This window comes from Meles meles, chromosome 1 (assembly GCF_922984935.1).
Source record: "Meles meles chromosome 1, mMelMel3.1 paternal haplotype, whole genome shotgun sequence".
NCBI lineage: Eukaryota > Metazoa > Chordata > Mammalia > Carnivora > Mustelidae > Meles > Meles meles.
In genome coordinates, this window is record NC_060066.1 from 59,460,302 (window position 1) to 59,485,059 (window position 24,758).

Genomic DNA, 24,758 nt, shown 5'->3' on the forward strand with positions numbered 1-24,758 from the left:
GCTTAGTGTTTTCTTTCTTTTTTTTTTGTTTTTCATGGTTTTGTTTATTACTCTAAAGACAAAGATTTCTGTTATCGATGGATCTCATCCTCTTCTGGAAGGAACTCAACATTTTTAAGATCAATTTATTCAGTTGACCTGTATTCAAGGAATATCTTACAAATTTTACTCTATGTGTGAGTCTTGCAATTTCATTCTTTAGGAGATAATTCTTATTCTAAGAAACTAGTGTGGTTTGTGGTTTAGAGTCATGGTTTAAGCTGCCCTTAGAAGAATGAAAAACAGCTGGTGTCCAAGGAGTTCTGGAAATTTGTCAATAAACTAATTGTGGAACAGAAGCCAAGAGTAAAGAAGTTTGACTTGCATATCTTAAGCCCTATCTATTGTATTACTATTTTTTTAAAGATACTGTGTTTAGAAAATTAGATATTTTAAATATGTATTTTTTACTAAAATCATGGACAAAATATCCAAAGAAATATTATATAACTGTAACATAAATGTCAACACTCTGTTTAAATTGCTTCTACTTTATTTAGTCAAGGGTACACTGACATAACCAAGTACTTAAAAGGAGATAAAAATCATTTAATTTTGAGGGACTATTTTAGAATTTAGGAAAAATTTTTGTTTTAAACTTTAGGCGAATGTGATAAAATATCATTATGCATGATAATAAAAATTTCCATTAAAATATATATCAAAATTGATGCTACTTGTAAACATATAACAATTCATAGGGAATTCAACAAAATCACCAAATAAATGTTGATCACTATCTATACTCAAGAACTGGCTCAAAACAAATAGAGATACAAAGGTGAATAAACATAGATTTAGCACCTAAAAACTTGCAAGAACTATACAATTAAGTATAGATTTTGATATTGATAAGAGCAAAATAACAGACATGAAGGGTTATTTATAGCAGTTAAAAGAATGAGAAATTGATGGAGTGCCTGCGTGGTTCAGTTAGTTAAGCGACGGACTCTTGATTTTGGCTCAGGTCATGATCTCAGGGTCCTGAGATTGAGCCTCCAATAGGGCTCCCTGCTTGGGGTGTGGAGCCTGTTTAAGATTCTCTCTCCCTCTGCCCTTCCCCCGCTTAAAAAAAAGGAGAAATTGAATATGGTAGTGAGGGTAAAAAAAAATCAATAAAGGACATAGCAAAAAAAATAAAGTGATATATGTTTAAAAAAAAATAAAGGACATAGAACTCTGTTAAAACTTGAAGGTCAGTGCGCCCCCAGAGGACAGCACCCAATCACTCCCGTATCCCCAGCCTCTAGCCGCACTCCGAGCTCACCCAGCCCGCGACCAGTTCAAGGTAACCCCGAGCTGAGAGTTCAGTCCTCGGCTCTGTCTCTGCAGCCGGCTTCTCCGTTCTAATACCTGCGAGCTCTCTGACACTCTGACACCCCCGAACCTCTGTGACCCTGCGGGACCTGAGGCCACGCTGACCCTGCGTGGGCTTCACCCTGGTTTAGCCTCTGGAGCAGTGTCCCTCAGTGGAACAGATGTGGTATATATACACAATGGAATACTATGCAGCCATCAAAAGAAATGAAATCTTGCCATTTGCGACGACGTGGATGGAACTAGAGCGTATCATGCTTAGTGAAATAAGTCAATCGGAGAAAGACAACTATCATATGATCTCCCTGATATGAGGACATGGAGAAGCAACATGGGGGGGTAGGAGGATAGGAGAAGAATCAATGAAACAAGATGGGATTGGGAGGGAGACAAACCATAAATGACTCTTATCTCACAAAACAAACTGGGGGTTGCTGGGGGGAGGTGGGATTGGGAGAGGGGGAGGGGGCTATGGACATTGGGGAGGGAGGGGAGGCGAACCATAAGAGACTATGGACTCTGAAATACAACCTGAGGGTTTTAAAGGGTCAGGGGTGGGAGGTTGGGGGAACAGGTGGTGGGTAATGGGGAGGGCACGTTTTGCATGGAGCACTGGGTGTTGTGCAAAAACAATGAATACTGTTACACTGAAAAAATAAATAAAATGGAAAAAAAAACCTTGAAGGTCAGGGTTGTAAATCATGGAATAAGTTAAGGAAGAGAAAGATGAAGAGAGACAGCCTGGAAAGAAGTTTCAGAGAGAAAAGTTGTGGATGAAAGGACCCAGCACATTCAACAAAAGCCTGAGCTGAAGACCATCTTCAATGAGGTTCCTGCAGCTACTATCACACACTGATGAGGACTTGAACATGTGGCTAGTGGTCTTGGTGAGCTAAGGGTCCTAAGTGTTTAATTCACATAGAAGGGTTAGGAATGGAGCTCACTTTCGGACTGCTCACAGTACAAATCAATGCTGAACAGGTATGTGGTAAATTGAGATCTATATTTTTTGCCTGGCCTAGAGATTAGTCATTTACAGTTTGTGCTCCAACCTCCAAGTAGTTTCTTACATTGTAGTTCCCTGAGTAGTTTCTCTGAGTCTTCATGAAGGATCCATGTGACTTGTTTCAGTGATTTCATTTACTCAAAGTCTTTCTAACTTACAATTTCATTAAATTGAACACATTTTTCTAACCAAACTAATCAGTTTTGTCCTTCTCCAGGGCCTTTTGCATTGCTCTTCCCTCCACCTGGGAAGCTCTTCCCTCAGCTATCAGTGTGGTGGACTCCCTCACCTCTCTCCAGGACACTCTTAGTGAGGCCTTCCCTGGCCACCCTATTAAATTTCACAATCTCACCACAACCTGCTTCATTTTTCTTAACAACCTTACCACCTTCTAATGTACTATGTACTTTTAAAATTTATCTTATTTATTGTCTGGTTTTCTACCCAGGAAGTCAAGGACTGTCTATTTTATTCATGAATATAACCCAGTGTTTAGAATAGTGCCTGACATAAAGTAAATGCTCAATAAATAATAAATGAGTAAGTACATGGGCAAATGAATTATATGCAGTATTTACATGACAATTTGATACAGTTATATTTAATTTTATAGAACTTAATTCTATAGAACTTACTGTTCCAATTACTACTTCTCATTAACTTAACTGAGTGAAGGAGGATTTATAAAACATCTACCGACATAACCAGCACTGTATCTGGTTCTTACAAAATAAATCATATCATAGCTCCTATATTGAGAAATAAGAATAGAATAGAATATGAATACTACAGGATTTCAGCTGGCATTTTAAAGGAGGAACAAAGATATCCTGACACCTCTAGGGGTTCCCCCCAGTGGAGCATTTAATAAACCTAGCCAATGGAAAGATGCTTTCCAACACAAGCACTAGCTTTGAAATTCCATAGATCTAAATTCTAACTCCATTAATACCATTCACTGTCCATGCCACCTTGGCCTACTCATTAACTTTTTTAGGTCTACATGATTTCAATTGTAAAATGAAGATCACAATCTCAACATCATAGGAAGAATGTGAGCTATCAAATGAGATCATCTATGGAAACAAGTAGCCAAGTCATTGACACATAGAAAGAAATTAAATAAATGCATGTGGAATGAAGGAATACTTGATCAGAGCAGGAAAATATAACCAGAAAGGATGTGGCTTTTTCAACCATTTATACTGTGTTGTACCCCACATTTACTCATGATGATCCCTCTGCCTTCAATGTCATTAAATAATGAATTGCATTATATATAGGTTGGTTATTATCTATATTATTATTCCCATTTTAAAGATAAGGAAATGGAGTCTCACACACATTAAGTAATTTGTCCAAAGTCACAAAGTAAGCAGCAGTGTTAGGGTTTGAACGCAGAAGAGCTCACCTCTAACACTTCAGCTGTCTTTGCCCTACTTTTGTCTGCATAGTGTTGTGATTGACACCAGGAATTATTTCCTAAACCCATAGTCTATATGTCATACTTTTCTGATCTCATTTAGAATCTTATATATATTTCTTTCCTAATTTATGATAACTAAAAAAACTTACTTGTTCTTTTTTCTATATCACTATATCACCTTCTAGAAAGTGCTATTTATCGGAGGTCTATTTTGTTGGGCTCTGATCTAGTTGCTCAATCCCTCAACTCATACTTTCCTGATTACAACCCTATATAGCAGGTACTACATTTATCCTCATATAAAAGATGATGAAAATGAAATGAAACGTTCATGCAGGTTGTATTTCAGACTGAGGTTTGAACCCAAGCATTTAGATTCCAAAGCTCATATTCTTAACCATGAGGGTAAAATGCTATTCCTAAACCAGGACTGATTATATCTCCTCTTCCAATTTCTTTACAGAAAACTCCTAGGAAAGTGCATTTTCATAGAATCTAAATTGTACTTCTATGAACTATGATTCTCTTACGTTTGGCAAGTCTATTTTCCTTGTAACTCTGACATCTGCCATTAGTCAAACTTAAAAAGCTTATTTAAATAGAAGAGATGAATTGAGAAACAGAGAAATACCAAAGTTTAGGTCACTTGTAAAAAGTTGTTAGTGATACCACCTCCTCACCCCAACTTAGAAAAACCAGGCTGGTGATCATCATTGCCTTAAAGGAGCGTCAAGCTGTGCTTTTAGAAGGTACTGGACTCTAAACCATAAGCTTACATAAATACAAAACACAAAATAAAGCAACTTTAAAAAGCACAGCTATCCTTTCAATATCAACTCAAGAGTTTTGTTTTGTTTTCTATTTCCTAAGTAGAGTGATTTAAACACAGAGTGCCTATTTTTAAAAGAGCAAAGAATGTGTTCATGGCAAGTTGGAACAGTGTGCAAGTGTGCTGGCTTCACTGTTATCTGAACGACAAAGCATTAAATCACAAAGAGGAAAAAGTCAGCATGTTCTCTGAGAACACAAATAGATTAGCATCAGGAAGAGCTTTGTCCCAGAAAGGGAAGAGACACCTACCCAAAGATAAATTATGAACACAAAGCCTACAATTTTAAAAAATTATTTTCAAGAAATGTTTTAGCCAATAAATATGACTATTCGATACACAAACACAGAAATATTTCCATGTGAATTTTTTTAAAAAGTGTGTCTTTCAAATGTGGTCAGTCAACACACCCCGTTCTTTATCTCCGTTTCTTATATAAGACCAGATTCATCAGTGGTTATGGAACTCACAAAAGAAAATGAACCTCCCCCCTTAATTCTATGATGCAACAAAATTTAAGCTTACGAGGCATATAAGGACCTTTCCTAAGTTAAAATATAGCAGAGCTCCATATTCCTTAACATATAAGCACTCTTTAGGTTCTTCAACGAACAATTTAAATCCAGCGTCCTCACTCCGAACTCAAAGAAAACAAATTCCTCTTACCATATATTCCATGTTTGCTGCCGGTGGGAACACCTTGCCCCGAACTTGATTATGGTAATCAAGAATGGCGATCATGTCATTCTGCGAAATGTAGCGCTTCCGCCTGGCTTTGGGGATATCCGCAGAATCTAGTTGTGCTTTTAGTGCTGCTTCAATATCAGTGAAATTATTGGTTGGCGGGGATGAGTCAGTGGAATTGGGTAAGACCACGGCACTTGCTTCACAGAGAAGGGAGAACAGGAGTGCACTGCTGACTGCAGAGACTGCTATCATTTTGAGGGATGGAGGAGGAGAGGCCACCAAGTATACTTTGCTTTAAAGCAGAAAGGTAGAGTTAGTATCTCTGAGAAAAGAAAAAACAATGGGGGGGGCAGTGAGTATGAATTTACAAAGTTATCATTTGGGAGCATCGCTTGATTTGATTTTCTCTGAAAAATCCAAATTGTTGAACTCAAGTCTAGGAAACAACCTAGAGTAGTTGTTATACATTTCCCTGGGTGTTATGAGGCAGATTCCTAAAAGAAACTTCCTATAGCTAGAGAAAAATAAACAATATGACTACTAACCCTAAAATGAATGTGGGCCATTTGCCCCAAATGCCTGAATCATGTAATGCATTACTGCCTATTTTCAGAGGGAAAACTTTAGGAATTGAAATTAATCTTGAGAGTGAGAAGGAAAAATGCATCACAGGTAACAATAGAGAATGTACTGATAATGTGTCCCAGACATATATGGACACCAAGGGATAGAATACAAACAAAAAAAAAGTTATATTAAAGTCAATCTCATTTCTAAAAAAAAAAAAATAAATAAAAATGTGAGCGAGTATAAAATCAATGCATGCAAAATAAACTTGTTGAGCTAAAGAGCTTACCTCTGCAGAATGCCAAAATGAATATATTGTTCTTCCAAAAATTTAAAGTTCTTTGCTAGGTTGTAGCATGAACTCTTATGAGTGTGTCTTATTACAGGCTCTCAGAGAGCAAAACTCTGCGAGGTTTGAATGCTGCTGGCTGCAGGAGCAGCTAACAGCTTTTATATGTCACAGTCTGCAACTTCCAGAAAGGGCAGTCTTTCTTAGGGTCTCTCTTAGCCAAAATCAAAGGGGAGGGGTTTTGGATAGAAAAAACAGTGATTGGGTGGCAACCTTTTTATGTGGGTGGTGAGGAAATTGAGTCACACCCACAGCTTACGAAGTACAAACCATAAAAGACAAACCCCTTTTCTCTGGGCTTCCACCTTTTCTGTGAGTGGTTAATTTTCCTTATTTAAAGCTTTCTAGTTCCTGGTTCCCATACAAAAAGGAGGAAAAAAAAAAGAAGATTGAGTTCTTGAAAACACAGACGGCTGAGTAACAAGCAGTACATTTTTTTATAAGACAGTAAATGACATGGGAGCTGAAAAGAGCAAGCTGATATTAAATCAAGAGATCAGCTCACATCATTAATCTGGGTGGCCACAAATATGACTCAAGAGGGATGCCAGGCAGATCAGTAGTAGCCAAACTATAGCATATGATATTAGGATAATAGATGCTCAAGTGGTTGTCCTTTCTGTCTCCATGTGGCTTTATTCTTCTAGTTTATGTATTTATTCTCTCCCTTTGTCTTGTTTCACCCTCTCTCCATTTTTTTTTCCTTTCTCCACAGAGGGAGGCAGCAAATTACCTGCCTTTTACCTGCCTTGTCTACAATGCAAATAGAGAAGCTCATGACAAATGACAGTAGTCAAGATAACATCTGTTTCAGGTTTAAAAGCATATAGTTGAAATCTAAGCAGAGAGGGGTTCAGACTCTCAGGAAGCATACTGAAGGGCATTGTATAGAGGCCATTAAGAATTTAACAGCAGCAGCCAGCTGCCAACAGTTAAAAGTGCCTTCTCAGAAAGATGGCATGGGAGCAAAATCCATGTCCAGCAAGAACAAGAGCCAAGAATGCGAAAGTCAGGGCAATCTACAATGAAAGGACCCTCAAAAATGCCATGTGTCATGCTATCACTAGTAAAATGTGGACCATTCTCAGTCAGTGGCAACAGAAATCCTGGAGAGTACACACTATTCAGTTTAAGAACTTACTTAACATGCACTGACTTGTCTGGTTTACCAATGTGATTGTCTCCGCATATTTCAGCAGGAAGAGTACTATGTGAATTTACAGTCATCAGAAATGACGGTCATGTGGTTAGAAACACACCAGACTGGGAGCCAAGTTTCCTGGGCTATATTCCCAGTTGGGTCTTCAGCACTATGTGTGGCCTGATGCGTACTGTTTAACTCTTCAGTGGTGCAGCCAAAACTGGGAGGAAAAGGTACATGTCTTATGGTGAGATCTACAACATCCAATTCCTTAAGAGAGCAGTAAGGCATTTGAAACCAGAAGTTTCTCTGAATTTCAAAGTACAGTGATGAGATGCAGTTTTAGATGTTAACAAGTGTCAAGTGTCATCATATTTTAATGAGATTTAAGCTCCTAACTAAAGTCAAGTCATTTTAGGAGAGCTTACCGTATAATACTGCAAGTTGTAAACAGGAATTAACGCTGGAGAACTGGAAAGACAAGAACACAAAAGCACAGGAGGTGAGCAGGAAGACTATAAAACATTAGAGCAGCTTGAGAGAAACACGTGGCTGTCCACAGTTATAGGTGTTTAACAACTGGAGCTGTCCAGCTAGGGTCTCACCTTTTCAGAAGGTATTCATGGCACCTTGAATCAATCTCAAGGACACAATGTTAAGAATTCCTGAATTGAATAGGAAGTTAGGCAACATCCTGTCTGTGGCCACCCAGTTCAAAGATCCCAGGACATTTGAGAATTTAATGCTAGCACTGATTAGCCTATATCTTTCAATATACCTCACATAGCTTTCCGGCATAAATGGGACTAAAGGACTTTTATTACCTAAACAGCAGAGATGAGCTTTTCTTTCTCCAAGGTGGCTGAGTTCTTGCTTAGAGTCACATAAAAATCAACCACTACTTCCGAGGTTACCTCTTTGTCATGTCCACTAAGAGATATTGTCCATCTCTTGAGGTTCGAACTAAGGTACTTCCATGGGGATAAAAATGCATTACTTGAGAAATGTGTCTGGACCACAAATGAGTTTCCTCTAAAAGGAAATAGAGGGCTAGAGGAGGAGAAAGAGAAGGAAGAATTTCTGTGTTGGACCTAAATAGGAGATTACCTCTTTGAGTCCAAATCCATGAGGACAGAGCTGGTAGTTGCTTAATCCTGAGACCCTGAGGCATGTCAATGATTTCAGATGTCTTTCAACACACATGGATTATATTGTGGAATTTCAGACTATTAAGGAAACCCACAAGGCTATGGAATCATAAAAGGAAAGACCTGTGGGAGGAGAATTAAGAATTCTGCCTCCAAGCAGACGTTATTGCCAGGAGTATTTGAAATGCTTTGGAAGTAATTTTAATTTTAAAATACTTGCAAAATTAAGGGGCATACATCCAAGTTGCCAGTAAGAGAACTATTAATGAACAACTAACAATGAGGTGGTTCTTTATAATATAACTTCTTGAAAAAGACCACTTACATGTTTAGAAAGCTTAGGGGAATGCTTGCCAACAGTGACAGAAATGAAATGTAGCTACCGTACTGAAAAAAAAAAAAAAGAAAAGAAAAGAAAACACACATATGACATATACAATTGGCAACAATTATTTTCTACCTTGAAACCTGTGATAAAATGATGATGAGTTTTAAATAAGATATATATATCCCAGAAAGTGCTTAGTAAATTGTGATGTGCTATATAAATAGAAACTATAATTGTATTCTCTCACCTCCAGGACAGAAGCCCCAATCATCCTTTGCTCCTCACTCTTTCTCCCCTTGTTTCATATATCCACAAGCTTTGTAAAACATGTGGATTTATTTTGTTTTTATTTAAGCATTGTTGACACACAATGTTACATTAGTTTCAGGTGTACAACTCAGTGATTTCACAAATTTATACATTTTTCTATGTTCACTACAAGTGTAGCTACCATCTGTCCCCTTATATCATCACTCTTACAATATCACTTACTATATTCCTTATGCTGCAACTTATATTCTCATGATTTATTCATTTCATAACTGGAAGCCTGTATCTTCCACTCCCCTTCAATTTTACCCAAACTCCCACCCCATTTCCCATGGCAACCATCAGTTGTGTATTTTATCTCTGAGATGTCTCACCAAAGTATAAACTAATGCTTTTTAATAGCATTATAATGTCTTTTTAAAAAAATTTCTCTGTTTATTTATTTATTTTTATTTAGCTTTTACTTAGCTTTATTTATATATTTATTTATTCAGTTAGCTAGTTTTTACTTTAATTCCAGCCAGTTAATATACAATATTATAGTAGTTTCAGGTGTACAAAATAGTGATTCAACAATTCCATACATCACCTGATGCTCATTATGATAAGTGTACTCCTTAACTCCCATTACCTATTTCATGCATGCCCCATCCACTTCCCCTCTGGTAACCAACCGTTTGTTCTCTACAGCTAAGAGTCTGTTTCTTGGTTCCTCTCTCTCTCTCTCTAAATCATTATTATGACTTCTTAAAGTTAATCCCATTATGTTTTTCTAGGATTACTCTAGTGTCTCTCCTCTCATTCACTAGTCACATTTCTTTTCATTACCTTCCTGAAAAGCAAACAGAATACTTTCACTCACCTACATGTAACACTTTTGGCTGCCCATTGCCCGTAAGATCAAGTCCAAGTGCCTTGAACTTACAGGGGGCTTGAGAGTATAAATCAATTATATGTTATTATAAAAAAAAGCTCAGTAAACTGTAAGATAACTGCATAAACTGTGTTAACTTCTCTTTATTAAAATATTTTCTTACTCAATTACAAGTCTCAATAGCATTCTAGAGCCATCAATATTTACATATGTCTAAGTGAGGTTTGCAAACTTTTTCACCAGATTAACCATTAATAATTACTAATCAATTTATGATATTTCAGATGAAGGGCTGATATCCAAGATCTGTTAAGAACTTATCATACTCAGCACCAAAAAAAAAAAATAACCCAGTCAAGAATGGGCAGAAGACATGAAGACACTTCTCCAAAGAACACATACAAATGCCTAACAGACACATGAAAATATGTTCAACATCACCAGTCATCAGGGAAATACAAATCAAAACCACAATGAAATACCACCTTACACCAGTTAGAATGGCAAAAATTAACAAGAAAGGAAACAAGTGCTGGTGAGGTGTGGAGAAAGGGGAACCCTTCTACACTGTTGGTGGGAATGCAAGCTTGTACAGACACTCTGGAAAATAGTAGGAAGTTTTCTCAAGATGTTAAAAATAGAGCTACCCTAGATACATATGCAGTAAAAAGAAGGGGCACATGCACCCCAATGTTCATAGCAGCCATGTCCACAATAGCTAAACTGTGGAAGGAGCCAAGATGCCTTCGACAGATGAATAGATAAAGATGTGGTCCGAATATACAATGGAATGTTACTCAGCCATCGGAGAGGATGAATATCCACCATTTGCATTGACATAGATGGAACTGGAGGGTATTATGTTAAGAGATAAGTCAAGCAGAGAAACAGTTATTATATGGTTTCACTCATATGTGGAACATAAGGAACAGAGTGAAGAACCATGGCGGAAGGAGGGAAAACTGAATGGGAAGAAATCAGAGAGGGAGAAAAACCATAAGAGACTCTGGACTCCAGGAACCAAACTGAGGGTTATAGAAGGGAGAGTGGAAGGGAGATGGAGTAACTGGGTGATGGGTATTAAGGAGGGCATGGGTTGTGATGAGCACTGGGTGTTATGTGAAACTAATAAATCGTTGAACACTACAACAAAAACTTATGGTTTACTATATGCCGGCTAACTGAACACAAATATATATATATATATATATATATATATATATATATATTAGGTAACTGATGAAGGGTAGAGGACTTGTAAGAATGATAGAGTTTGGGGGCACCTGGGAAGCTCAGTAGTTAAACATCTGCCTTTAGCTCAGGTCATGATCCCAGGGTCCAAGGATCGAACCCTGCATCAAGTCCTGCATCGTGCTCCCTGCTCAGTGGGAAACCTGCTTCTCCCTCTCCCACTCCCTCTGCTTGTGTTCCCTCTCTCACTGTCAAATAAATAAATAAAATTTTTAAGAAAAAAAAAATGACAGGGTTTTGGTGTCTAATATGTACTTCCATTTATAATGTAGAGGATCATGAATTTATTGGTTCAGAAAATGTGCAGAATAAACATACAAAATATTCTCAAATTTTGAGCTCTTTGTCTAATACTATATATATAGTTTATATGTTATATACTTACATAAATTTTACATATTATATAATACTATCTATAATTACGTTGCATAATAAAAATACTGTATTTTCAAAGTATTTGATAAATTTTGTAAAATATACATAATACTGTCTATATATAGTATCATTTATTTTACTATATTATTCAGTACTGTGAAACCAGACACCAGTCAGAATGGCTAAAATTAACAAGTCAGGAAATGACAGATGCTGGCGAGGATGCAGAGAAAGGGGAACCCTCCTACACTGTTGGTGGGAATGCAAGCTGGTGCAACCACTCTGGAAAACAGCATGGAGGTTCCTCAAAATGTTGAAAATAGAACTACCTTATGACCCAGCAATCGCACTACTGGGTATTTACCCTAAAGATACAAACGCAGTGATCCGAAGGGGCACGTTTACCCAAATGTTTATAGCAGCAATGTCTACAATAGCCAGACTATGGAAAGAACCTAGATGTCCATCAACAGATGAATGGATAAAGAAGATGTGGTATATATACACAATGGAATACTATGCAGCCATCAAAAGAAATGAAATCTTGCCATTTGCGATGACGTGGATGGAACTAGAGGGTATCATGTTTAGTGAAATAAGTCAATCGGAGAAAGACAACTATCATATGATCTCCCTGATATGAGGACATGGAGAAGCAACATGGGGGGTTAGGGGGATAGGAGAAGAATAAATGAAACAAGACGGGATTGGGAGGGAGACAAACCATAAATGACTCTTAATCTCACAAAACAAACTGGGGGTTGCTGGGGGGAGGTGGGATTGGGAGAGGGAGAGGGGGTTATGGACATTGGGGAGGGTATGTGCTATGGTGAGTGCTGTGAAGTGTGTAAACCTGGCGATTCACAGACCTGTACCCCTGGGGATAAAAATACATTATATGTTTATTAAAAAAAAAAATTTGGAAGGGGAGGCGAACCATAAGAGACTATGGACTCTGAAAAACAACCTGAGGGTTTTGAAGGGTCAGGGGTGGGAGGTTGGGGGAACAGGTGGTGGGTAATAGGGAGAGCACGTTTTGCATGGAGCACTGGGTGTTGTGCAAAAACAATGAATACTGTTACGCTGAAAAAATAAATAAAATGGAAAAAAAAGATAAAAAAAAAAGAAATTTAATAGCTACACTCCTAGAAAAACCCTACTGTTTTAAAGGCTCCTTGTCTACCTTTTTTGTCCTACTGAATTTAAGGCTATGCTTTCATCTTTCTACAATTCATGGAAGAAATTGTGTCCTGAATGAACATGTATGTAGTAGTTGCTACTGTGGATATTTCATGGCCCTGGAATAAGAGAGGTTAGCTTTCCCTCATCTCAGGGATTGTCTTAATGCTTTAAAACAAAATGTATGAACACTATGGCCTATGGTTTCTGCAAGGTCTATGAAAGACAAAGGCACTCTTTCTGTTTTCTAATCAATCTTTAAAATAGGCACATACTTTTCCCTGCCTCCCCTAGACACCCTTCAGAAATCTTGGGTAATAATCTCAAGGCTTTTAAGACCAATGTGTCTGGTGGATAAAGAAAAGTCTCACAGCTTAACTAGACTTCATAAATTTATGGACTTTGACAGCCTTGAAGGAGGACAGGCATGAAGGAGCTCTTCAAACAGCCAGTATGTTTGTGTTGGTATTTGCAAAACAACCAGCTGGAGAGCTGGGTCATTCTCCACTAAGAGGCTTCTAGATACATTAGATTTTAATGGATACGAAGGATGGTAAAATCGAACTTGTAATTATTTGGCTCCAGGAGGTATATTAAAAACATTCACGGTGAGTAGATAAAAGATAAAGTTACAGTGGTAAATTCTGGGATGAAATATTGGTTATATCTGGTCAAACACATGAAGAATCCAAAGTACTTAAAGGCAGATAGTTGGAGTTGGGGTGTGGGTGTTAGTTATTTTGTGAAGGGAAAAAGAAGTCAGGTGTTAGGATCTTATAGAAATTGTATGGTTATCCTACAGAGATGAAAAGCCCTGAAGTTCTATTCTTTTTTTTTTTTTTTTTTTTAAGATTTATTTATTTATTTATTTATTTGACAGAGAGAGAGATCACAAGTAGGCAGAGAGGCAGGCAGAGAGAGAGGAGGAAGCAGTCTCCCTGCAGAGCAGAAAGCCCGATGCGGGGCTCAATCCCAGGACCCTGAGATCACGACCTGAGTCGAAGGCAGCAGCCTAATCCACTGAGCCACCCAGGCGCCCCTGAAGTTCTATTCTAATATATATATATATATATATATATATATATATGTCACATACATACATATTTGATACATACATACATATTTGATATATATGTATACACACATACAGGTACATATACACACATACATAATATATATTAAAACTTTTAATATGTAAATATTATATATATATATATATTTCCATTCCCTAATGTTTAGGAAGTTGTTGCTAGAAAAGAACAACAGCACAATGACCCAAAGATAAGATATTTATTTTCCACGTGCCAAGAATATATCAAAATAAAACCCAAGAGGTTCAAGTTGTGGTCAAGTAGACTGAGAGATTTTAACGCACTTTTTCATGGCATGATTTCAGACTTTGCCTATAGTGGGTATTCAAAAGATGTTTGTTAAATTTGATAAATAAACAAATGCTATATCAGCATGGCCTTTTCCTAATCCAAGACCTCAGCACACAGCCAGAAAAAACTTGGGCTTTCCAACAGTCATCTGCACTCCAGCCAGAGTCATCAATTCTCCTTGGTCCTTTCACTCACTATGAAGAAGGTCTGGATAAACTTTGTGGGAAAGTCTTTTTAGCTGCCCAGTAAAAATTTAGAAATGAACATATGGGATGGTTATATTAGGCTGTGTGGAGCCATTAGTCAGATTATATATCACAAAGTCCATCATTTGTCATTCACACAGACCATGATTAGAGGTGTGCAATCGGGCAGCTTGAATGAAGAGTAACAGAAAGAGAATTAAATATGTGCCATTTCAGACATTTGATAATAATCTCAGACTATCTGGTAATCAACAGTTTTGGAAAATTCTTCTGAGTAAAATTGTACATAATGGGTTAATATTCCAAAAATGATAAGCTGAAGGAATGATTATTCCTCCCTTAAATCATGTTCCCACAAAGCCTGCCTGCCTGCCACTATGGTCCCAAGGAAGGACCATAATGATATTTCAAGGATAAGGAAGCTTTCATATAATAGAAGTCTTTTCTAGAGAGAAAGGAATAAAAAGAATTTCTTGTTCCAAGGAACATAAGAAGAAAACCAGGAAGATAAATGCTACAGTTATAATTTCAGGTTGCATTCCTGGGAGATGAAGCGTGGATGGCAAAAAGTAGATATTTCATATACACAGAGCAGAAGGCCAACAGTAGAAAGACTTTGACTCACTTCTAATTTGAGCTTTTAGGAAGAAAGCACATTGCAGGGTGCCCCCACACCAGTATGAAATTCCCACTGGATGGAGTAGTGTCACTGAGAGCATGGCATAATTGAGCAGAGAGGAGAGAAAATGTGATATATGCCAAATCTCTCTCTGATCATAAATATCACAGAAAGCAATTTTCAGATGCTCTAGTGGTAGAGAGATTGGAGGACAGAAGAGGGATAACCATGCAGAATGAGGTAACCTTGTATCAGAGGCTGCAAGCGGAGGTGGAGAAGCCAAACCAAGAGTGACAACGAACAACCTGATTGAGATTCTGAAGACCTGTAATACCAGGAGAGCTGATAAAATCTAGTAAAAACAAAAAGCTCTATCATCATGAAATTACCTAAGATTTCCTCCATCCCTCGTGTCCTCATGGTCAGGATGGAGGAGAAACCCTAAACTACTAAGTATTTACTCAAAAGAGATTGAGTTAACCTGTGAGAATCTGAAATTCCCTTTTTTAGCAAACTGGAGGATATATTTGCCCCAAAGTGCAACTATCTAGCAGTGAGGGCTTTTGGAGATTAAGGAAAAGAAAAGAGCTAAACTGCTTTTGGAGCAGTCTTGAATTGTGACACATAAACTTTGAAATACGCTGTAGATGTTTACATCAGATTGTTTGGAAGATCTATCTAGACTGTCCAGATGTTATCTTTGGATTACGCCAAATGTCAACAGAGAGTCACAATTTTGGACCACATTCCTTCGAACCTGCTGCAATAATTCTTTACCTGTCTTAAACATTGATACTGAGCCTCAGGTGTAAGAGTGCTAACTGAAAGGGGAATGGTGCTATCTCAGTAATTCTAGGGATATTGTTAAACATGTTGTCAGCCACATCTAGTGTTTCCACCATAAGTCTTAGTATGAAAAGTCTATTTCTTATAGATAATAGGAAAAATTATTTCTCCACCAGAATTTGTACGTTTTTCCTTTTGATAATTTCAAATCTTGTAATTCATTGAATTTCCTTTTCTGCTTAGGTTAACAGAACCTAACAGTCTATTTCAGTGTCTGCTATTGACTCTAGGATTGCATATCTACATATCCATCTGTTTTTGTATTCCTGGTCTATTTGTATTTTTGCAGTCATGATTTTAAATTATTACTTTTATTTTTTTTGTATAATTTTGGTTTTATTTTTTAATTTATGCTTTTTTTAACAAATTTAATTTATTTATTTTTTTCAGCGTAACAGTATTCATTGTTTTTGCACAACACCCAGTGCTCCATGCAAAACGTGCCCTCCCTATTACCCACCACCTCTTCCCCCAACAAAACCTCTGCCTTCTGCTCAGGTCATGATCTCAGGGTCCTGTGATTGAGCTCCACATCAAGCTCTCAGCTCAGCAGGGAGCCTGCTTCCCCCTCTCTCTCTGTCTGCCTCTCTGCATATATATATATATATATATATATATATATATATATATATATGCAGATATATATATGCAAATATATACATATTTATATATATATTATATAATATATAATATTATATATAATTATATATAATATATAATTATAATAATATAATATATAATATAATAATATATATAACCTTTATTTTAACATTGTTCTTATCTATTTTTAAAGATTTTATTTATTTGACGGAGAGAGATCACAAGTAGGCAGAGAGGCAGACAGAGAGAGAGGGGGAAGCAGGCTCCTTGCTGAGCTGAGAGCCTGATGTGGAGCTCAATCACAGGACCCTGAGATCATGACCTGAGCAGAAGGCAGAGGCTTTAACCCACTGAGCCCCAGGTGCCCCGTTCTTATCTATTTTTAAATGTCACCTAATATTCTTTTTTATAATAGCAAATAATAATTGCCATGACATATTGAGACTTCTTATAGTAGGACTCTTAAAAGATACAGTTTAATCCTCACAAAATCTATAACCTATGGAAAAGTTCCCACACATCTTTATTTTACTGCTGAGAAAACAGGTTTAATGAAACTAGGCAATTTACTCAAGTTCACAAAGCTAGAAAATGCTTGAGCTGGTCCCATATAAAAAGAAAAGAAAGTGATCAGGCTATGATACAAACCTATATCTTTCTGAGGGCAGAGTCTGATCTCTTAGTTGCTATAGTATGCCTCCATTTTGGAGGAAAGTGATATTTATACAAATGAACTATCAATCACTAAACAACTATGAGTTATTTACTCTACTTTCAAGCATCTATCGGGCACTAAAGATCACAATAGAAATAAAATAATAAGTCACCCTGCATTCCTAGGGTCTTATATATAAGTTATAGAAAAAAATTATAGAAGGGAATTTGTAACTAAATTTGTTCACAAACTAAGAAATAAAAGAAAGTCATCTGGAAATGTTTAAATGGAAGAAAAAGAGCCAACATTAAGTTAACTGGGGATTTCTTATCAAGAAATGAAAATCAAAATGAAAATAACCATATAAAGTATGGTTAAGAATAAAATTGATGAAGGTGAAGACAGAGCCTTCCACGTAAGGGAATAGGTTGAAATTAGGCACATGGACAAAAATAACAAGAACAATTTTATAAGATAAAGTGATTAGATTGTAGTCAAAGAATAATGTTTCATAAGCAAATCACTAATAAGGTTGGGGGAAAAGTGTGACTAACAATTTGGGAAGAAAATCCCATTTGAAGAATAAATGGGGAGCTTAGTTTGCATGTGTTGAGTCTGAAATGATATCCACTTGGAAATACCAAGCTGTGGGGAATTGGTAATGGTCAGGATGTATCACACTGGGATAGATGAGTACTGGACACAGAATATACTTCAGGCCAGGTTCTACCCAGAAACCAATCAACACTAGAGAATTAGTTAATATGTGAATAAGTAACTCATCTTAGTCCAGGCAAGGGAGCAAGTGTACAGTTTGAGAAGGCTATATAAATGAGAAAAAGAGGTGGAAAAGATCTTGGTGGTGGTAGGGGGGAAACCAGAACATATACTCTCTCATTTGAAGCCTAAGCTATATGTTGTTGGGTATAGATGGGTGATTAGATAAGAGGGTATACATCTGGAAGTAAACAAAGACTAAATTCCACAAAATTTAGTAGACTGTGATTACAAAAACAGCACTGGACTTTCAAAAATACTCTCAGAAGACTAGAAATAAATATAATCTTCAAAATAGAGATGCAAGTGAGATCCTTGAAATTGTACTAGTTACTTAAAGTAGGGTTGGTTCAGAGAAAAAGGTCAGAGAACAGTCTTTGGATAACGATACATGTTAAAAGTAAAAAGAATAAAAATCAAAGGAAAGAGATGAAAGAATGATTAAGACAAGGAGAATAAGAAGGAATTATTCTGGCTTTCTTTCAACTATGATAATACACATCATGTTTCACCCTAATTTATCTGCATTTAAAGATTATATAAAAATAAGTAAATAAGTAAATACAAGCCATACAATGTAGTATTATAGAAAATAAAGGCCTTGATTAATTTGAAGGTGTCATTGTGTAGAGCTGGTGTTCCATGTACATGCAAACTACTGATTATAACATGTGTTTTGAAAAAATTTGAAGCATCTACTTACCACTTGATACCACTATCTACTATGGTGGAACCACATATGCCTTCTCTGATGTGGTTGCCCACATTAGAGTCTCTAATGAAATGGGCAACAAATGCAAGACAAATGTGTACAAAATGTCAATGGCAACATTGATTTGTGATACGTAAAAGCAACTTTTTAATCTTTTATCCCTACCAGTACACTGATATCATAAGTTGATTTTGCCATATTCCCCTTAAAAGGCATAGACGGCCTACACCAACAACCTCCCAAACCCCACCCAACCCACTCACAGCTTCTCATTCACCTTACCTTCCTAATTCTCTTAAAGCGGAGCTTCTCAAAGTTTAGCATTATCAGAATCATCTGGAGAACAAGTTAAACACAGATGGCTGGGCTAGGATGAGAGCAGGATCAAGAATTTACTTTGCTAGGGGCGCCTGGGTGGCTCAGTGGGTTAAAGCCTCTGCCTTTGGCTCAGGTCATGATCCCAGAGTCCTGGGATCGAGCCCCGCATTGGGCTCTCTGCTCAGCAGGAAGCCTGCCTCTCTGCCTGCTTGTGATCTCTGTCTGTCAAATAAATAAATAAAATCTTTAAAAAAAAGAATTTGCTTTTCTAATATATTCTCAGGTCATGGTAATACTGTTGGTCTAGGAACTACGAACACTGTGACTTAGAAGAAGATCGTAGTTACTTGTATTGTTAAAAAATTGTTAAAAAGTTGTTAATTTCTTACTTATCTCCTCCAAAAAGTAATAAGGTAAAGAGAAGACTGTCTCTTGTTTATCTCTGAACTCCCACTGGGCAGGGATACTATCCAGTACAATAATAAATCATGGACAGAATGGACAGAATGGACAGATTAACCCTCATTTCTCTCTCTCAAGGTTTTTTTAAATGTGTATGCCTATCTTCTAATTTAGTATTCCCCACACACCCATACTTAGAATAAGAACTACCTCTTCTCTCAAAACTTAAATCTTCAAACTTGTGAGCTTTATTTCCTCCATTTCTGGAAGGGATAATTGTAGAAATAAGACATTTCTGTAATTATTCCTTCCCTTTCCAGGATGTCAGTGTTTTGTCTCTTTTGTTTCCCATTCCCTGATTCAAAATTTATACATGTCCTGCTTATTCTAGAACAGTTTTTGAATATTATTTTCTAATGCTCTAGTCCACTCATCTTCCCTCCACATTTACCTTATAACTTTGGTATGTCTTCAGTCCCTGGCTCCGGGTCCTTTACCACTTCACAGTACCTCATCAAGAAGGCTGTGCAGAGGTCTTTGCCTTCAAACTGCACCTCTCACTTAAATCACAACTTCATACTCTCCACTGCTTTCTATTAGATAACTCAAAACTCAACAATACCAGAATGATTATTATATGCTTCACAAAATATTTTCTGTCAACCTCTCAGTCTCTATTCATGTCACCATTGAATGCCTATTCCTAGTATGTAATGTAGCCCAAAATTACCACTTCCACCTTGAAATAGCTGTATATCCATTTTTCTCTCTCCATTTGAACTTTGATCACCTTATTTTAGGCAATCAGGACATGGGATGCCAAAATACATGTTCAATTAACTAACTTGACTTCAGTTTTTTCCCTATTCCTATATAACTAACCCATCATTTACCAGAATTTCATAAACACACTTATCTTGTTATTCCTCTGTTTGAAGTTCCAAGAGACTCTTACTCCACAAACATAAGTTCATGCTATCTCTTCCTACTTCCCATTAATACTAGGCTAGTAAGGTCAGTTGCCTCCATAGATGATGATGCCTATCACAACCCTGGTGGCTTTGCTTAGGATGTGTCCTCAGCAGCGTAAACCTACTTCTTCTTACCTCTGCATATCTTCTCTAAGGGCTTTCTAGATCACTTCTACAAATTGTCTCAAATCCTTTGTCTCAGATTCTTTGGGAGACAAAATGGAGAAGTACAAACCAACATTTATCTCACCTGTCACTGATATTTTATTCTGTATTTGATTATATGCTTTATTATTCCTTCTCTGTCATGTGTAGAATTAATCTTCAAACTGTCACACAAGTATAAATTCCTTTTGGACAAAGACTGTATCATCTATAGCTTCATACTACAAAGAAAAGTTAGAAATGTATTAGTACATATATGAACTCAACAACTACTTTTTGGCTGTCATTTATATACCTAAGGGTTAAAAGGGACGCATCTTACTTTAATGAAAAGTACAGATCATACTATGAGTGGAAGAAAACTATATAAAAAAGTTTGAATTGTGATTCACATAAGCCTTTAAAATTTTAAAAGTTACCTTTAGAAAAAAAGACTGCCCTTTAACATTTGAAGTGAAATTGTCTTACACAAACCACTATGTACAATCTTTATCTCTGACTAACAGTAACAAAGCAAAGAGAACAATTTCCCAACATTGTGGTGGGAAAATCATCCTGTAATACTCAATTTTCTTGCAATTTTCCGCTGCTTATTAAACAATGTTTGATACTCCCACTACAGTGTAACGTCAGCCATGTAGTCCTTTAACTCCTCCAAGTTTGTGTTCTTGGCAGAGGGCCACATTGTCCAGCCAACTTCTTAAGTATCTGAAGAGTAACAAGTGGTACCCAGAAGTTAAAAAAACCCTATAACACAAAATGTTTTTCTTTCCCAGAAAATAGTGGGAATTAATCCATAAGACATGTAGTGAGTCTTCTTCCTTATTTCTTCCTAGCTCTAAAATACACCAAGTTTGTACAAGCACAAGCCTCACATTTACTGTTAAGTTTTTCATATTCTATGGAGAGAAAATGAGAAATGATATAGCAGGGCAACAGAGAGCACGTACTCTGGAAATATGCAGTTGCTCTTCAGCACACATCCCACACTACTACTTCCCAGCTCTTGAACTGTCAGCAAATTACCCAACCTTTCTTAAGTCCAAACCTTTTACTCCTTAAAGAAGGGATAATAACCTATCTCACACAGTTGTGAGAAGTAAAAGAAGTAACATGGAAAACATTTGACACAAATTCTCACACACACACACACACTCTCCAAAGCACATTTAGGGCATCTTTGCCAATCTCCAAACCCCTGGGAAGAGGGCGGAAATTGTGGAACTGGGGAGGTGGATAAGAGAGAAAAGGAAGGAGAGTCTCTAGATTGTTGATAAAAGGAAAAAGGAAACATGTTCTTACAATATTCTAATTTTCTTCAAGAGGTACACAGTTGAGAAGATAATCATAGAGTGATAGAATTTAGATTTTAATTTTACATATGTGAATGTAAAATGTGAATTTAATGTAATGAAAAGGAGAAGAAAGAGGGTAAGAGGAAACAACTATAACTTAGGAACACAGTTTCCCACACTGCTCATAAGTGCCATTCTTTTCTCAGTCTCAGTTGTAATGTATTCAGACTAGCTGCTATAGAACATATGCCAAATCCTGAAGAAGGTTTGGATTGAGAAAACTAGAGGAAGGAACTGAGGAAGAGAGAGAACAAGAATGTGTAGAACACATGGACTGTAACCAGCACTAAAGTGATTCAGTCAGAATGTCTGGGAAAACCCAGATGGCTGGACCACCAATAAGGAGTTGGTGTCACACTGTTCTAGCACATTGAGTAACATTTAGAACAGAACAAATTCAAATGTCCTTTTGTCTTTCTCCTTCTTCTGTTTTCCCACCAATACTGATGACCTCTGTGCTCACAGCATTTCTGTGCATCATCTGAGCTACATGAGTCCACTGAATGATGCACTTGTTCAGAAAGAGATACATATGACTATCCAAAAGTTCAGGCCAACTCCAGAGGGTGCCAAGCAAGATCCACTTCAACAGATCATAATTTATACTGGCAGCTGGACAAACAAAAGCAGAGTGACGCATGAACCAGCTTAAGAAAATTGCCAATCCTCCACCAACTGCTTGTTATATTACTCTTAAGTGTTTCTAAATAGGTCAGTTAGAATAACATCATGTGGGCCATAGTAAGTCAGGAGAAAATAAATGTCACTTTTAGCAAGCTGAATTCTTCCTTTAAATGCCTTCTCTTTGGTCCTTTTAGTTAACCATCATCTGGTGAAGGGTTAAAAACAAAATTGTCGGGGCGCCTGGGTGGCTCAGCGGGTTAAAACCTCTGCCTTCGGCTCAGGTCATGATCCCAGGGTCCTGGGATCGAGCCCCGCATCGGGCTCTCTGCTTGGCTGGGAGCCTGCTTCCTCCTCTCTCTCTCTCTCTGCCTGCCTTTCTGCTTACTTGCCTATTTGTAATCTCTGTCAAATAAATAAATCTTTAAAAAAAAAAACAAAATTTTCATGGTTTTGTATTGGTCAGCAGTTTCAATGATTCACATTTCAATGTGGCCCTGTGACAACTGTGGGTCTTTTCCAGGTGGTTTTTGGCATTACCTACATAGCTGGTCATACGATGTATTTTGCCTTGGAGACTGGAAGAATAATAACAATGACCCCATCTCTTAGAGAACCACAACTTCACTCTGGCAGAGGTTCTGAGCCAAAGCTCTGAGATCGTGAGTTCTAGCATGGTAAGGAGTTCCAGAGTCTTGGGTCACCCAGCCTCTCCTTCCACAATATTCAAATGACAAGATAATCCCTGGAAGTGTCCCAAATCAGTTCTTCTGGCTGAGGTTGGGTGTCATGTCAAAAGTGATCTCTAATAAGATTTTAGCCAGATGGGGTTGTGTTCATGGTTATGCACATCTGGAAATATAACCAGAGGAACTTTGTGAGCAATGATAACTATAAAGGGATGCTGATTTCTTTTTGCTTGTATATACTGTTCTATCTACAATGGTTTTGAGGGAGAAAATTACCAAGATCTAGTTATGAGGGAAGGAAATAGCAAAAGTTAAAAGGAGGAAGGAGGACCTAATCTGGCATTTTTTTTTCTTTTGGTATATTAAGATGATGTCTGATAGTCATACTCATACTCTTTTTTCAATGTGAGCAAACAGAATATCTAACTGTTCTTAAATACCACTAGTTCAGAAATTTTACTAACAATTATTAAGTGTCAATTTTGGGTTATAAAAAATTTTTATTCTACATTTTACATTTTTGTATTTAGAAAGTATTAGAAAAACCAATGAGGTCAGACAAAAAAGAAAGAGGTAAAATTAGTCCAGACAATAATGAGTTTAGGAAGATAGCAGTATCAAAACAATAATCACTTAGCTGATGCTATTGAGTTTGCTTGCATGAAATTAAAAATGATAAAAACTATACTTTCAGAGAAAAAGAGAGGAAATCTACTTTGTAGTCACCTTAAACAATTGTATGTGAGAGCTGGAAATTATCTTGGAAATTATTCTACCTCATTTTACTTGGGAAAATAGACAAAGGAACATCTCTACTCAATTCAGTTTAAATCTGTCTCTATAATACAAAAAAAGATGCATGCAATGCATGCTTAATAATGCTAATAAATGGGGGGAAATCAACACAGATGTTTGTTCCATTTTTATCTATAGATGGAGCATGAATAAGAAGGCATCAGTGCACATGCTGGCTGAAAAAGGAAAGAAGAAAACCTCAAGTCATGCACTCTAAAAAAAAAAAAAATAGGAGCTTTAGACAAAACGGTGTGACCTGAGAAAATGAGACCGAGGTGCTAAGAGGAAACTAGATGAATTTGAGTAATCAGAATTTGTTTGATGTCATATGATGCTGAAGTTTACTCTAGGAATATTTTAGGAAGGATGTTAATTTACATACCATTCAGGTTAGGGAATTAAAAAAAATTTAGTGATAAGTTAAGGGGAAGACAGCATATTTAGGACCTAGATGGATGGAAAACAAATAATGACTAGTGAATAATATTGCTGATTGTTGTTCTAGAGTGTGGAATGAGATGCTACCAGATGAAAATAAATGATTGCTATAGTGTCAGTATACAGAAAGTACAAAGCAGATTATTGGATTATAGCTGAATATGAAAGTCACACATAAATTCTCAGCATATCCATGCTACTTAACATGAAATCAGGTCCTCCGGACATTAAAAAAGGAGCTAACCTACAACACAGCAATTGCACTATTGGGTATTTACCTCAAAGATACAGATATAGTGAAAAGAAGATACACATACATACCAATGTTCACAGAAGAATGTCCACAATAGCCAAACTGTGGAAGGATCCGAGATGTATGATAAAACCTCAATGGATGAATGGATAAAGTCGACATGGTTCA

General features: G+C 37.0%; 1 protein-coding gene across 1 annotated transcript in view; it reads right to left on the reverse strand.

Annotated features, from left to right (window-relative positions):
* PI15 (peptidase inhibitor 15) overlaps window positions 1–6,228 on the reverse strand; it is a 30,951-nt gene extending 24,723 nt beyond the window's left edge. Inside the window, exons 1-2 of the mRNA XM_046019303.1 lie at window positions 6,161–6,228; window positions 5,284–5,596 (exon numbers count right to left, since the gene is read on the reverse strand). Coding sequence (XP_045875259.1) covers window positions 5,284–5,556 — 273 coding nt within the window. The 5' untranslated portion in view covers window positions 5,557–5,596; window positions 6,161–6,228. The remainder of the gene's footprint in view (window positions 1–5,283; window positions 5,597–6,160) is intronic.
* Between the last annotated feature and the right edge of the window lie 18,530 nt (window positions 6,229–24,758).